Here is a 16,321-nt window from a genome sequence, read left to right on the forward strand (position 1 = left end):
AATATTATGCGCAAAATCTTCATCATACAACATCATCAAACCAGAATATCTAAGATAGCCTCATGGCTTTGGTATCAAAATATTATTAGTCAATTTTCCAGCCTAACCATATAGTATAATATTCCCAAGGGAAAAAAAAATGTTAAAAAGTAAATTTTTCCTCATTCAATTGAATTTGTATTCCATAAAACAAACTCAATTGAGTGTTTCCTTCTCCAATTTTCAAAGGAACTTGAGAAAAACTGGACAAATTAAAAGAAAAAAACACATCAGGTATTTGTATTGTCTGTGAACCACAATGGAGTTAGAACTGTAAACTAGATGACTGAAAATGAGTTTCCAACACCATCCCAAAAAGGGAAGAAAATTTACAAGTTTAATACTTGACAAAGCTATCGACATACAGACCCACAAGCATCCCAGTCAAAACTGATAGACCCCACTAGAAGCATTATTCTTTTTCAGAGCTATCTGAAGAAGAGCCAAAAAAGAGAAAAAAAAAATGTTGTTTACGGTCTATAGATTCACCTGCCCTAAACAAGTATTTTGGCACATTGCTATATCTATATATTGACTATGTATCAAGTATTATGTGACTCAAGGCTATACAGAACACTTCTTTTCCTTGCTATTGTCACAAGGATTTGATTTTGTTCGTGCTTCAACCTGAAGGTGGATGTCGATACCCGTATATCGATTTGATGTCAACTTCTAATGTTAGCCAAACAACTTGCGGTCCCCTGCTACAGAAAGAAGGGGGAGAAAAGAAAAAAAGAAGTGTTATCATATGTATGCAAGAGTAAGTAGATTTATATAAAGTGGCATCAACTATGTCCTTTCTGGTAAAACAACTATGACCAGAGAACTATAGAAACGAAGAAAAATGCAATTTCTGACTTTTCTACAACTATGAAACAACGCAAGCTGGGCCCAGGCCGGGCCTCGATTCAGAAAGATGAAGGGCCCAATAGTCTAAATAGGGGGTTACAAATCCCCCATGTCACATCTAAGATTAAGACAAACAGCTTCTTGAAAAACCGTAGATGAAAGAAGATTTCTGATGCTTAGTCACAACATGAGATCAACCATTGCTTAATTTCAAGTTGAAGAACATGGTCCCAAGTTATGTTAAACGAAAGTCGACATATTCTACCTGGTATTCTACCTGGTAATTGCTGAAGCTCTAGTTCCCCATCTTCATCTAAGAAAATATCAGGATGTACTACTGCAGAGCTGACATTGAGTGCTCTCTTCAACTTTCGATGGTCTAAGACCTCAACTTGAACCAAGAACGTTGAACTAACAGGCCGATGATCAGAGAGTAGTATCTCTGCCCGCGTGTAAGCAAGTTGTTTTATGCCTTTTCCTAGCCAAAGTATACGATCACACCTGCATAACATTCCATGTAAAGGAACTAGCCTGATCATTCAAGATATAATAATTATAAAGGTCTATTCACTAGTACAACAAAAAGGCTGACATATATTACCATGCTGGAGATCTTTTCTTCTCCCCTTCTTTTGGGTTCTCACCAACATATCTATCAGAATTTATTTCGTATTTGTAAGTTGGTGGAAAGTTTATCACTCCCTCTTTCCATCCCTCAAACACATGCCCACTGTGGAGTTCTTTGCTTAGCTGCAAAAAAAACAAAGCAATTAAACAATTTTACCATCAGAAGATAAGGCATGTTTGCGACTACAAAATTTTGAAATGAATTAGAGGCAGACATCACTTACATGGAAACTCAAACAATTTTGGTAAATCATCTGTAATGATTATAAATCAGGTTTGTCTAATAAAATATAAAACCCACTAACAAGTAATTGTGCTAGGCAATCACAAAAATCATATGTTAAAAAAAAATCGTTCACCTCGGAAATGATTCCTTTTTTGGTTGAGAGGCTATAGAGCAAAAATGCTTAGAGGCAATAAATTTGTTCTTCGAATTCACAACAGTTCTTTACCTAATAAGTGATAAGGTCATTCGTGTTCTACTGTGAGTGAAATCTGATTATGTTTATAGCATCCGAGTTATACCAAAATGTGATAAACAGGAAAGGTTTATTAAAAATGAACTGCTAGCTTAGTGAGTACAAAAAGGGAAAGTGAATAATTTTGTCAACGTTGTGTGCAAGTCTACCTGATCACTGTTGATAAGCTTATCCCACCGCTTCTGAGCAACAAGCTCCCGAACTTCTGTGTCCATCATATTGAGACGATAATTCAAATCCCCAAACCAGAATATCTGACTGTTTAAAGAAGGGGAAAATAGTAAACACATGTTCCATGCAACTAATAAAATTTCTCAGGTACAAATGTGAAATTTATCAGCAATACTTGAGTACCAGATTACCAGAATGATGTTGATTGTATAATTTAGTTGAATAAGATAATCCGCAATAAATATCATACAAAATTACCTTGAATTCCATGAAAGCATATTAATATACAAAAACATGGATTCTTGATCAAGTTAATGTTATGCGCCCCACAGAAATTTCAAATGGAGCTTGTGTAAATAAATTATATATTATTTGAAACTCAAATCCCAAGAATGCTCACTCATGAGATGGAATTGTCTGTGGTTGATCTGTATCGAAGACTGATGAGAAACGGGTACGTCGTATGATTTCAGAGACATCAGAGTTACGCCTTTGTTCGGCCCCATCTGTCTGACCAGAGGTCAAATGAGAACAAACAAAGCACAGCCGTGATTGGAACAGAGTCATGCTGACTGAAACAGATCCCTGCATCAGAAACCTCAACTTAGATGTAAATTGCAGTGACAGCAAGTATATTCACTTTATAAATGCTTATAACACGATCCCAATTAATGTAATTCCTGGGACAGGTTGTCAAAAGTCATATTCACTAATGTTTAGGAGGTGTTAAATGTCCCAATCATGACACAAATGTACTACTATATTAGTGTTTATAGGGGGAAAAAAATACATCCATGCTTTTGTGCTTCAGAAAAAATACAACCACAAATACTTTATCTTCCCTATAATTTCTAGTTTATCTTCACTTTATAACTGCTTATAACACGATCCCAATTAATGTAATTCCTGGGACAGGTTGTCAAAAGTCATATTCACTAATGTTTAGGAGGTGTTAAATGTCCCAATCACGACACAAATGTACTACTATATTAGTGTTTATAGGGGAAAAAAATGCATCCATGCTTTTGTGCTTCAGAAAAAATACAACCACAAATACTTTAACTTCCCTATAATTTCTAGTTTGTAAGGTGGAGCACTATTAGCATGAAAGAATTGTGTTACCTTGTTTCCCATGTAGCCCATAAGACCAACTCCAACAGGTGAGACCTTTAAATTGTTTATGTGTCTTCTCAACCGCTTACGCACCCAAATTGACACATATATCCCAACCATTTGCTTGCTGACAATTCGGACATACTTAGGACGTGACTTTGCAGTATCTCTAATGGCCGCATCATTATGTTTCTCCTTTGGTGTCTCAGAGAAGGCATCAAACTCCTCATCAGAAAAACCATCGGACACATCAGATACGGACTCAACAACTTCAGGCTCCTCCTGCTGCTCCATCCAGGTTGAGACTAGGTTTCCATAGCTGTGGTGTGACCTTTTCAATCCATTTCCATTTATTGCAAAATGTTGAGGACTCAACATTGGCGGATTGTCCACCAAAGTAAAGCCGATTCTTGCAGAACTGCTGAACACCCTCCGCAATTTCAAATTGGATGAGATGACTTGAGGGGTTGCATCCAATGAATGTTCAGGCCAGTCTAATCTACGATCGTAGTCGACACCATATATTCTACTCAAATGTAAGTTTTTACCAATACTAATAACTTTCTTCAAATCTTCTCGTCCAACATTGCAACCATTTGTAATACTAGCATACTCCTCGCTAGTAATCCCCAAAGGGAGATCATCAATCTCGTCAGCAAGTTCATCAGCAAGTTCGTCAGCAACAGAGGAGGTTCTTAGCACTGGAGAAGGTGGGGCACTGTAGCTTTTGTATTTATTTTCAGGTTCCGCAGATTTATTCAGGGTTCTGCGAATGATTGCCTCCCATTTTGGAATTGGCCTGCTACTCTCTGCCCCCAGAACGTTACCAGCATTCAGAGGGACTACCTCTTGAAAGCTGCGAAAAGTAGATATTATTAACATGAGATTAAAACCTCCAATGCATATAATAATATGGCACAGCTGTGTGCTACAATATCATTTATTTTAGATTGTGTTTTGTTTATTTCTTTTTTTGACACTTCCATTGAATTTATGCCAAGTCAGTTTCAATAAATAGCTTGAACGTGTAGAATAACTCCTTTAAAATACCTCAAATCAACACCAATCCATCATCTGCATCTAGATTTTGGGAGTTTTCATGTCTGAAACCAGTAGTACTCCCTTAAAATGACATAAGCATTAAGCCAATCATTTTACCTAAAACATGTGTTTAGTTTAGCTAGATTTAAAAAGGGATGTATGTGCCTCATAGCAGCATTAAAAAAATAAGACCCAATTCTAAAAATGCCGATTGATCTGATTGATGAGGAATCTATTGCCAAGACAGATCAATAGGTCATTAAACCTAACCTAGTCTCATTGTTCAAACTTATGCAGCCTTAAGGTTTACACTGCGCGTTCCATTAACTCAAGCATTACAATGTTGTTTGTGATGTGATAGAACTATTCCAATCTATTTAACTGCACATGCACAAGGAACTATTATGAAAAACAAACTGGAACTTCAAGCAAGATGTTGCTAACTGAATAGCACGATGGACAGATTGACACGACAGCCATAACAAAGGCAGACAGGATGCACTCACTGTTCACCAAAGTATGAAATACACACCCAAAAATGTAAATATCTGCTGGCTCTTGGGTGCAAAGCCAGTCATCAATATCAAGATCTTCGTATGGTTGTCTTCCAGCAACGTTCCAAGTCCCTATTGTTACCCTGCACACAACCGAGTATCAAGAAGCTTTCTCAGTCAGAATCACACAGATAGTTATGGCTGAGTTAGCTAATTAAGCGAGTTACAGCCAAACCTCACATCCTTGGTATTTATATACTGCACACGCAGTGTTTCTGATTTCCCTCTCCTGTGTCTTAAGTGATAGCCCTTAGAAGGTGTCTCTGGACCAAAGAAACACCAAAGCAATTTGAGACTCACAAGTAATCAAGTGAAAAACTGATTAGGTCTTCAAGATAATTAAACTTCTCATGGAATTGACTAAAAACTTTGCAGGAACTGGACTCTATTTAGGTCCAGAGATTTAAATGAAACAAAAACTTTTTAAACACTTTTAAGAAGGATATTTATGTCTTTCACCCAGAAACTAATAAAACAAGAACAGGGATTTTTCTAAATGGCTTCTTTTCTTCATTTCCATCACAAAAATCAATACCTGAGCTCATCTTCAAGTCCTAGACTAATTCATGGTCACACCAAAATTCTAGAATTTCACCCAAATTTAAGAGCGACTGATACTTAAACAATTAGATATTAAAAAGAAAAACAGAGCAAAGAAAAAAGAGATAGATAATTTATATAGCAAGGCACCAAATAACAAAAAAAATGTTTTATAAACAAGAAAAGGAAAAAAAGGCACGAGAATTTCATATCGAGATTCTGTAGGAATGAACACTGGAGGAAAGATACAGGAATCTGATAATAGTAGAGATGATAAAATAATTGCTTTTGATAGTAAAAAATAATAATAATAATAATAATAATCAAGAAAGAAAAAGAGTTTGATCCTAGCAAGACCAAAGTAGACATATAGAATACAACCTGAAATTTGGCTTTGACAATCTGAATGGTTCTCCTGAGCCTTATGTAGATGATCTTCTCGTATGTGCACCCTTGCATCTTTAACAGAGCAAGCTGGAAAATTTTTTTTGGCAGAAAACAATATCAACAACAAAAAAAGCACCAGAAACACAGAAACAACCAACCAATGTAAACATTTCGCAACCGTACCATCATCTTCACTTTCAGTTTCCGTGTCAATCTCATCTTCGCTAAAATCATACACCTTTGGCTTTATATTCAACCATTTCTTCATCACAATGGAAGGCCAAAAAGCCTGCAACAGAAAGTGAATCTTCGAATGAGTCTAAATGCTGGTTCCTAAAAATCACAAAAAGTTATATCAGAACAAGTACCAGAGAGCCAAAAGGCACACCTCAGAACGCTTTCCTCTCTGGGTTCTCATTGTCTCACAGGATCAAATTTCCGAATGGAATCCAACTAACAACTACTCGAATATGGAACCAGGCACTGGAATCCAACTCTGACTATTTAAGGGCATTAATGTTTAAATAAGAGGCATTAGAGACCATTAAAAAACAAGATCTAACGGTGGCCAAGTTTGGTGCCAAACACAAGGAAGATTCACACTAAGTTACCAAATAGAAAGGACAGAGAAAAAAGTGTGGACATATTGAACAGACATACACGCACAGCCTCAACTTGCTCAAAAAGAAATACCCAAGGGACATCCCTCTCACATATCCAAAACATCATAGCAACACTATCACTGAAAAATCAATAAAACTGAAGATAAAAACAAACCCATAAAAAATCAAAAATATCACTATCATTGTCACACAATGGTAAAGTCTAATCCAAAAATTAAAAGATGCCACAGCCATTATTAGTTTCAGCAATGCAAAGAAAGAAAAACAAAAGTTGGGTTAACCCAGAAGCTGATTACACCTACGAATTAAGAAAATCCAACCGGGCTATTAACAATCACACAAATTGAAACCCCGAATAAATAAAATATATATAGCTTTAAACAAGTCGGTATCCATCCCCACCAGATGTCTAAAAGCAAATTTAGGAACTTACACAGTTATATACAACTAAAGACAAATCAAATACTGAAAACGACACAATCATTTAAAGATAAGAAAAACAAAGTGTAAAAAAATAATGATAATATTAAATGATCATACATACCATTACAAGATTGGCAAAGACCCCACCATGCTTGAAACAGGTAATTACCCAGTTAAACTAACCAAAGGTTGACACTAAAAAATGGAAGTTCAAGTCAAAGGGGTAATCAAAATGAGTAAAAAAACTACAATTAGAAAGAAAACAAAGGACTAAAAAAGAATTAGGACAGCTGTGAACAGATTGGTTGGACGGTTATCATATTAACGGAAATATGTATAATAAATAAATAATACTAAAATATGTGCATGAAAAGATTGATTAATGAATTTAGAACTGATTCAAAGGGACCAGCTTCACATAATAAAAGGTTGGTTCAAGCTCAGCGCACTATATGTGAAAGTAAATGACTTGCCTTCAGTTGAAAAAATAAAAAAAATAATAATAAAAAGTCCACTTTTTATATGTATTTTGTTTTTATTTGTTTATGAATTGTTGGATGATGTGGTGAGGTGACTGAAGAAGTTGATTTTGAGAATAAAGAAGACTTCTTTTATAAGAAAACCATGCAAGCAAGATCTTTATTTTTCAATACCTTTCGAATTATAGTATAATCTCGATAAATTAATAAAAATTTATTATTTAAGTGAATATTAATTAACTGAATTACAATTAAACGTATATTGCAATTCAGGGCTAACAAACTAACCTATTGAAGATTTATTAATGTATGTCAATTAATTAGGAAAAAAAATCAAACTGGTTTAACCAGAACCAGCTGGAAGTTCTAAAGATGTGGATAAGCTGGAAGTGTGTACGGCAAGGTATACTGTTTGTAGAGGGAACAGAGTAATGTTCAATTACACTGCATGTCTGAATTATGATTTTCTTTTTTTTTTTGTATTGTTGGTGCGGACTTTGCTGATTTTTGAATTGTTCGTACAACACGTGTGTTTAATTATAAATAAAAATTTAATTTGTGTTTTTTTTTTTCCTTTATACGTCTGTATGAAAAAAAGTATATGTCTTGTAGAAGTTTATACCAAAACAAACTCCCGTTGTTTTTAAAATATACAAACCAATAAAATTTTTGACAATTAATCAATTAATTTCTTATTATAAGTTTTTTTTATATAGGTACTCTTGATCATTAAAATTGTTTTAAAATAAGTTTTAGGGTGGAGCTATTTGAACCCACAAAATTTTCTCTCTGCACCCTCTTTTTAATTAAGAATTTTATTATCTCAATAATTTTTGAAAAAATTACTTTCTCTTCTTAATTTCACATATTCTCATCAATTCATTCAAATATATTATATTAGCTATAAATAATTGGTATTATTAATTAAAAGGAACAAAACCTATTGTTTAGAAATGAACATTAATAATTTTTTACCGGTCATAAAAATAAATGAATATCAAAAAATTAAATTTTATCAAAAATAATTTAAAAGAGAGTGAAATTGAGTATCTAATTTGCAGAATGTGAGAGTAGAGAAAAAATATATAATTATAGGATAGAGAGAGAGAGAGAGAGAGAGATTAGTGAAGGGTAATTATGATTTTTTTAAATTTTAAATTTATAATAACGAATTTATTTTTAAAAATAGATGGAGAGAGAAATTTAATGGGTTTAAATAGTCTCACTCTAAGTTCTATTTGATCATTTTATCCAAATATAAAAAGGACTAAATTATCCTTAAAAATATGCTTAATTTAAGTATTTAATTTTATATGATTAAATCTCAAAATTCTTTTTTATCTGTATTTTTTAAAATAATAAAAATTTGCTGTAATTATTTCTTGAGAGTGGAGTGAAAAAATTCACCACCAATAAATAATCGTCGAGTTTTACATTATTGAGTTGGGTCATGATGGGTCAATTTGCTGGATCGTAGGATTGTTTCTAAAATTTAGCCTAATTAATTTGACTAAGTCAATCATTTTGATACAAAACCATCCCTTTATTTATTTATTTTTTTTCTTGATTGCAATGATTTGGTCAAAATGTATCGGGTCTAAAAGTTTCATGCAAAATGTTTTCCAAGTTAAACCAATCTACTTATTTTCAATAGGTTGTGAAAATAACACGAGGACGTGTGGGATTTTGTCAAACTTCCAGACGAGACGATTGAAACATGCTGCTTATATTGCTGCGATCTCTGTTAATTTTTTACCAAAATTCGCATAACCTTGGAAAGTTTAAAAAAGCTGTGTATATATAGTCCTTCTTTAACGTGGGTGTTCTTATTTTTTTTTTCATACAAAAATAATTTTAAGTCATAGAGCTTAGTGAAGTCAGATTTTAATACTATTAAACTGTACGCTTAATAGCGTGTTTGCATTTAAAAAAATGAGGGAGTATGCACCTGAGAATAATTATACACACACCATAATTTTTTAAATAGAGTTTATTTAAGTAGAATTTTTATTTTAAAAAAATTAGTTGTTTAGTTATCAATGAGATTTTTTAGTCAAAATTGTAAAATTACTTAAGTTTTTAAAGTATGTTACGAAATTGTGAAATAAATAAAGGGACAAAATTGTGAAACAAAGGGTATTTTAAACAGTTTATTTTTTTTTAAGAAAAAAAATAAAAAAAACTCTCTAACTTCTATTGTCAAAGTCCAAAATTTAAGCTTATATAATAAAGGTGAAATAGTTTATAATCAATTTTAAATTGTCTCTTTCCTTTATTTATTCCAATCAGTAGTAATTTATCATGATAAAATAATTTGAACTGGCCTATTTTGATAAATAAATTTGTATAATTCACGATTTACCTAGAAAAGGGAGTCAGAACCTTAGTCACTGTCAAGTTTTTGATAATTTAAGAAAAAATTAATTTCATTTTTGAGACTATTGATTTTTTCTTCTTTATCTCTCACTTCAATCATTAAATTCGAATTGCAATTTTATTTTATTTTTGTTTAATACAATTAATGGCAAAAATCGTGATCCACATGTATAAATTAGCATATAACGTAAGATTAGACGTAAGTGTAAAGACTAAAAGGGCAGCTCTATTTGATTGAAAAAGATGGGATTAGTGCATGCATGGCTGGTTAATTATTACTGGCTTTTTTATATGCTAAGTTGACTTATCTATATAATAATACACATGTCCATTGTAGCCCACATAATTAATTAATACAAATAAATTGTACACATTATTATCTCTTTGTGTTGATGACGAGGAAGCTAATAAACCCACCAAGCCTTTGAGTATTTAGAATATTTATGCCACTTGAATATTCTATGAATATACATATTTATATAATTAGCAGATCTGATGCTTAGATGGTTAAGTTAATATGATACCGGAAAAAAAAATGATATATTATTCATTGCATGCCAATGTTATACCTACGTAATGGAATGGACCACAAATCAAGAGTTTTCTTAGCCTTTTAAAATATTGCATGATGATTAATTGCATACTACATTTGGCTACTAGCTATATTATATAAGTTTAAGCAAGTGGGTTTTTTTTTTAAAAAAAAATCTAGTGTGAATTTTGATCAACTGGACAAATTGGTAAGTGGAAAAAAGAGAGATTGAGAATTAATTATTAACGTTAGGGTTTGTATTTTTTGACACGAAGTTAAATAAGTTAGAGCTATAAAATGTCGGACTGGAGTTTAGTTCTCAATAAATGAATATGTATATGACATAATTAACAATCTTATAATTCTATATTGTTGACTCTTGATCCTGTTCTGTCGACCTGTATTTTATGCAATGATATTATATTACATTTGTTGTATTTTAAGAAGTATTTAGTTATATATTTGGACTAAAATTGAGTTCGGTAAGTAAAACCACAAATATTTTTAAAAGATATATTTAAGTAACAATGCGATTGTAGGTTTTTTTCATAATTGTGCTAGGTTAGTATATATTTAATATTCGTGATTTGATTAATAAAGAAATTTAAATTCGTATCGTCCTAAATATTATTATGCAACCATTGTTTGGCATGATACAAACAGAACTTAAACGATCACACATAATTTACACACAATTAATGTCACCCTTGATAGGGAGATTGTCAATTTTCTTCCTACTAAAATCAATAGATATTACTTACTTATTACAATTTTCATAATAGCCAAAAACTCTCCTGGCACTATAAATTTAATGGAAAAGAGGAGTAAATGGGTTATTTGCTTGGTAGTTTAACTTGGAAATATAAAATATATATATTTACTATAAAAATTTAAAAATAAAAAAAATTATAAGAAAAATATCATATTAGTAATTTTTTATTCACTCAAAAAAACATATATTTTCTTATTTTCAGTACTTCAATTTTTATTTTAATCTCTATTAATATCATTTATTTAATTTATAATAAATATGAATAAAATTGTATTTAAAAATAAAGATAATACTGCAAAATTATCCTATTAGGGAAATTATTGGTTATTATAAAAATAGTTAGAGAATAAGTGGTATATATTAATTTCAAAATGAGAGTGTTTGAATTTTGGGACCACTTGCGCAATCTAATGCTTAATTTTAATTAGAAGCAAAAACATGGTAATTAATTAACAACGACTAATTTGTAATATTGTTATGTATGCTTAATTTCTTTTCATTTTTTTTTTATAAAGAAAAGAAACAAAATTAAGATGAAAAGAAGGAAAGGTGTTATTGGTTTTGGCTCTAGGATATTATTATTTATTCCATGGATTATATATAAAGTGTTTCCACTACTCTAACACCCAATTAATTCTCTTCCACTTAATAATAGTTCAATTGGTCCCCTAAATCAAAAAATGTTGTGGAAAGATTCTTTTTAGAGCCCCTATTTTTATATATAAATTTTGACACAAGATCTTACTCGTTAAATTACACTAATTTTGATGGCTAAAATTATTACGGATAAGGATTATTTTGTAAAAAAATAAAGTCAACTGGTGGACACAACAGCTATTATTAATACTCCGATTATCCCTACTATCGACTCTAGTATTACCAATATAGGAGTTTATCTTGTAAACACAGATAATTACTCTGGTTTTTAAACCGAATATACTGTTCTGTTCTCATTCAAATAGAGTAGTCATGATGGGATTTTCTCAGAATTGTTTAGTAGGTGATACTATAGACTTGTGTGCTAACGATCGTTACAGAGGCATTGGTTTAAACTATATTTTGGCAGGCCCTTTGCTTGATATATATGAGCCATTGTTATGAATTCTGAAACAACCAAGTCTAGCCAAGTGCAATATAGAACATGAACATTAGGAAAAAAAAAATATTGAACATAAAAATTATCTTATCAACGATTATAACAATATTTGATGAGGTAGCTTTCGACGAGACGGTTAAGGATAGTTGCAGAAATATGAAGCTCAGATCCTGATCCTTTGGGTGAAAAATAGAGAAAAAAAAAGTTTAATCTTTTGTATCATGTTATTTAATTTTCTGATATATAGAAATAATAACTGGAAAAAAAACGATTCATCATTATTTTTTTTTATCATGCACATTAAGAACAGAGAAGAAGACAACACTGCAGGAAGACGAGGGAGTGAATATAAAAAGATTCGTTAAGAGTAAATGGGAGAGAACTTAAAGAGTAGTAACAATAGTTGTGGGATCCATTATTAATTGACTTTATTTATTCACAAACTAATACCTATGAAAAAATAACCTTAACCATCAAAATTGTTGTAATTAATGGGTAAGATCGCATGTCAAAATTTGTGTATGAAAAGAAAACTTCCTATGTGTGTGTGTGTATGTATATATAGATAATTAATTTGAGTTCTATATTCTTCTATTCTTTGATTTTTTATGCATGGTGCCCACAAACAAAAAGTTGAGATCAAATTAAAGACAAGGCACATGAAATGACTTGGATTTAGATGGTACTGAATAAAGGTAGAATCACTTTAATTTTCTTTACTAACTGATCATCAATGTCCATTGCATTAACCAGTGCTTCCAATTTGCATCTGCAAAAAGCTGCCGATATCTTAGCTCAAAGTAACCCTTTACAGCCATTATTGGTTTCGTTTATTAAGTATGAACATTATTCCTCTCTCAATTGTTGAATGGTTGACCGGTGATAGTTTTCTCTCTATAGAAATGTGAGTGAAGTAGATATCTTTCAAATATTTAAAAATTTAAATAATACTTTATAAAATTTAATGTAAATTAATCTCAATAATTATTTAATTATAAATATCAATAGTTATCTAATGTAATATTAACAATAATTTAATTGTAATATTAGTATCAAATATATATATATAGGCACACACACACTGAAGATGAAAAGAACTAGGGTTAGTTTTATGTACATTAAAGTGACCTAGCTAGACATGAAAAAGTAGGGGAAAAAGAAAGAAAAAGTTTTTGTTTAAATACATTGGACAAACTAACATGCTCTTTATCGATCTTCTATGCTATAAATATTTATATGTTGCATGGTATCATGTGCTAGCTATAGCTTGAAGAAAGAACGGCACACCTAAGGCCTTTAGGCTTTTAATTTATACTACTAAATGTGACACAATAATTGGATTTGTAATCTAATCCAATAATAATAATAACAAATAAAACGGCAACAAATCAAATCAGTTTCCTAACAAATGATGAAAAAAATTTTAAATTTTTTCTAACTTTTAGGGACATTAAAAAATCGCTTCAACTTTGAATTTGAGCCAGAAAACAACAAAATGGTAACTTATCGAGAACTTCCTTAAAAAAAAAAAAAAGAAATCATATTATACATCCAAATCCGACGCCAAAAATTCAAATTAGGCGTATTTGAAACGCTCTTTCGCATACCTCCTAGAACATATTAGATTGGATAAAATGGCATGTAAATATCTAAAGAACAGCTGTAGATCATGAAGCCAGCTTACACATTCTATAATTAATAAAATAATTTTGGGCACTGAAAGTGAAAGGTCAATGTAAAGCCACAAGATATATGAATAAATATGAGTCGAAGATTGGCGATTCTACAAATTAAGCAAACGCCAAATTGCCCACCACCCTATATACTAATAATGCACGCTGGCTGACTGCCGCCTTGCCACACGCGGCTTGATGTTTGTGTATTTGTGGCTAAATTAATATGATTCTTCTTTCTTTCTTTTCCTTCTTTCTTTTTTTTTTTTTCTTTTTTTCTTTTTTTAAAAAATCTGAATAAAGTGATAAAATCTTGAATTAATAATGTATAACTTTCCCTCATCGACATAAATCTGGACAAAATGAGAGTAAATTTAAATTAAAAAAAAGGCATATAAGTCTGCCTTATCAACATAATTCTGATAATTAACAGCGTGATTAATTATGCAACCTACACAAAGATAATTTAATTGAATAAACATATATATTCAAAGCATAAAAATTCCAATTTAAATTTATGCTTCTCCATCCGATGATTTGGAACCTTAGGCCTCCTGCATCAACTTAAGATAGCTTTGCCAATTGATTATCGAAAGTGTATAGTAATAATGCTTAGTGTTTTTATATTACTACTTTATGGTTTATATAGAGCAAAAGAATATGAAATTTTGATAATGTCATTCAATTTTATGTACAAATCTTGATGATAAATTTGTGTATTAGTCCCAAAAGAAAAAAGGACACCTACACCTCTAAGATTTGAGGAAATGATCATAAAAACCCCTAAGTTTTAAAAAAAAATATATACCAAAAACCTTTTTTTACCATAATTTTTTTAATATAATAATTAGAACATTGACTTTAAAAAATTTTAATTAATACAAATATAATATAAATAATATAATCTATCCAATAGACTAATAATATTAAATTATTTTTAACATTTAAAAATAATATTAAAATTGTAAATTATTATATTTATTTTGATAATATATTTATATTTATTATAAAGATTTTAAATAAATCTTTGGGTTAAATAGATTTTACAATTAAAAAAATATCTCCCATTAATAATATTAAAATTATTTTTCTACATAATATTCAAAATTATTTTAACTTTAATTAATTTCTTTTAATATTATGCTTCTATTTATTATTAAGAATTAGTTTAATATAACAAAATATGTCTAGTGGATTGTAAAATATTAAAAATATATATTATTACATTATTTTAATGTCATAATTTTATTTATTATAAAATTTTGGATTAACTTTTTTAGAGTTTATAAAGTTAAAGAATATTATGATTAAAAGAGGATTTTAATATCCGTTATTAAAAATTTAAAAATTTTTATAACCATTTTCCTAAACTTAAAAAGTGTAGGTGTCTTTTTCTTGTCCTAAAAAGAATGATATGTAAAACTAAATTTTCTATTATTCAATTTCGATTTTATATTTGTCTAGAAAGTATGACATGAAGTAACAGTGAGCTGGAGCACAAGTGTTGAGCTCGTGAACACAAGGTACAAAGTACAGATCTTTCTGCTCGATTTATATAGGTACTTGACTCCCCACTGTAAATCCATGCAGTTGGGTACAAGAAAATGTCTGAAAAATGATGATACATGTACAAATCTGTGCGTATGATTTTTTTTTTTTTTCCTATAATCCATTATAACGACTTGCGTGGCCAAAAGGTGGTTAAATGAAACTGTCCTAAGATACTCATCATTATTTCTGGTAAGTGCATTTACTTTTTAACCGATTTTTCCAGGTCACATGACCTGTCATCTTAAATTATACAAAGAAATTTATACATGTATCATTATATAATTGGATGGTTGATAATTTTTTATATTATCTAAGTAAATTAATTATATTATCTCATTAACTATCGATAAATATTAAATATTTGGGATAAATTTTAAATCTAAGATAAAAGTTAAGTGGATTCGAGATAAGATAAGAAATACCCTCTTGTTTGAAATAATAATAATAAGTTGTCTTCTTGTTGTTGTAGTGTCAAGTGTGCGAACGTGTGTCAATGATTCGAAGAAGAGCAATGGAGAAAGAGTTTGTCACCAAACAAATTATAATTCCAACAAAAGGGATATGAGATCATTCTTCACCAACACCAACTACTTGTAATCCAACAAGAAACTCAAAAAAAAATATATATATATCAATTATCTTTTCCGCGTTTGAACCACAATGTCAAACAGATAGATGATGATAGAGAACAAAAATTAAACAAATCAAAACCAAACCAAGCACTGAAAATGACTCCCACTAAGGTAATAGTACTTAGGGAAATGAAATGGAAAATGAACACACGTTACTTGTATTGGTTCATCATGGGCCGTCTCATCCAAGCGATTAAACAAGTTTTCAAGCAAGCAGGCTAAATTTGAATAGTGTGGGATTTATAGAAGAAAAAAGTAGATTTAACCTTTATCCACCCTCTAACCTTTTTGAAAGAAAATAACATGAAATGAAATATGTATCATCAAAATCAACTTCTATTACACATTTTTTGGTAATTATGTA

General features: G+C 30.6%; 1 protein-coding gene across 6 annotated transcripts; it reads right to left on the bottom strand.

Moving 5' to 3' along the window:
• Nucleotides 1-251: 251 nt before the first annotated feature.
• On the bottom strand, nt 252-7,319 carry LOC102607565 (type I inositol polyphosphate 5-phosphatase 2). Of its 6 annotated transcripts, XM_015532430.3 has the most exons (12): nt 6,968-7,319; nt 6,189-6,300; nt 5,984-6,089; nt 5,795-5,887; nt 5,049-5,136; nt 4,852-4,956; nt 3,288-4,134; nt 2,566-2,750; nt 2,144-2,252; nt 1,490-1,638; nt 1,154-1,389; nt 252-743 (listed from the first exon to the last, which is right to left on the bottom strand). In XM_015532430.3, the coding sequence occupies exons 2-12, from the start codon at nt 6,216-6,218 to the stop codon at nt 718-720; spliced, it is 1,974 nt and encodes a 657-aa protein (XP_015387916.1). In that variant the 5' UTR covers nt 6,219-6,300; nt 6,968-7,319; the 3' UTR covers nt 252-717. The 6 variants fall into 6 exon arrangements, with proteins under 6 accessions (XP_015387916.1, XP_006485411.1, XP_006485410.1 ...); XM_006485348.4 differs by lacking the exon at nt 6,968-7,319 and having other exon boundaries at nt 6,169-6,857; XM_006485347.4 differs by lacking the exon at nt 6,968-7,319 and having other exon boundaries at nt 1,166-1,389; nt 6,189-6,856.
• Between the last annotated feature and the right edge of the window lie 9,002 nt (nt 7,320-16,321).

This window comes from Citrus sinensis, chromosome 4 (assembly GCF_022201045.2).
Source record: "Citrus sinensis cultivar Valencia sweet orange chromosome 4, DVS_A1.0, whole genome shotgun sequence".
Lineage (NCBI taxonomy): Eukaryota > Viridiplantae > Streptophyta > Magnoliopsida > Sapindales > Rutaceae > Citrus > Citrus sinensis.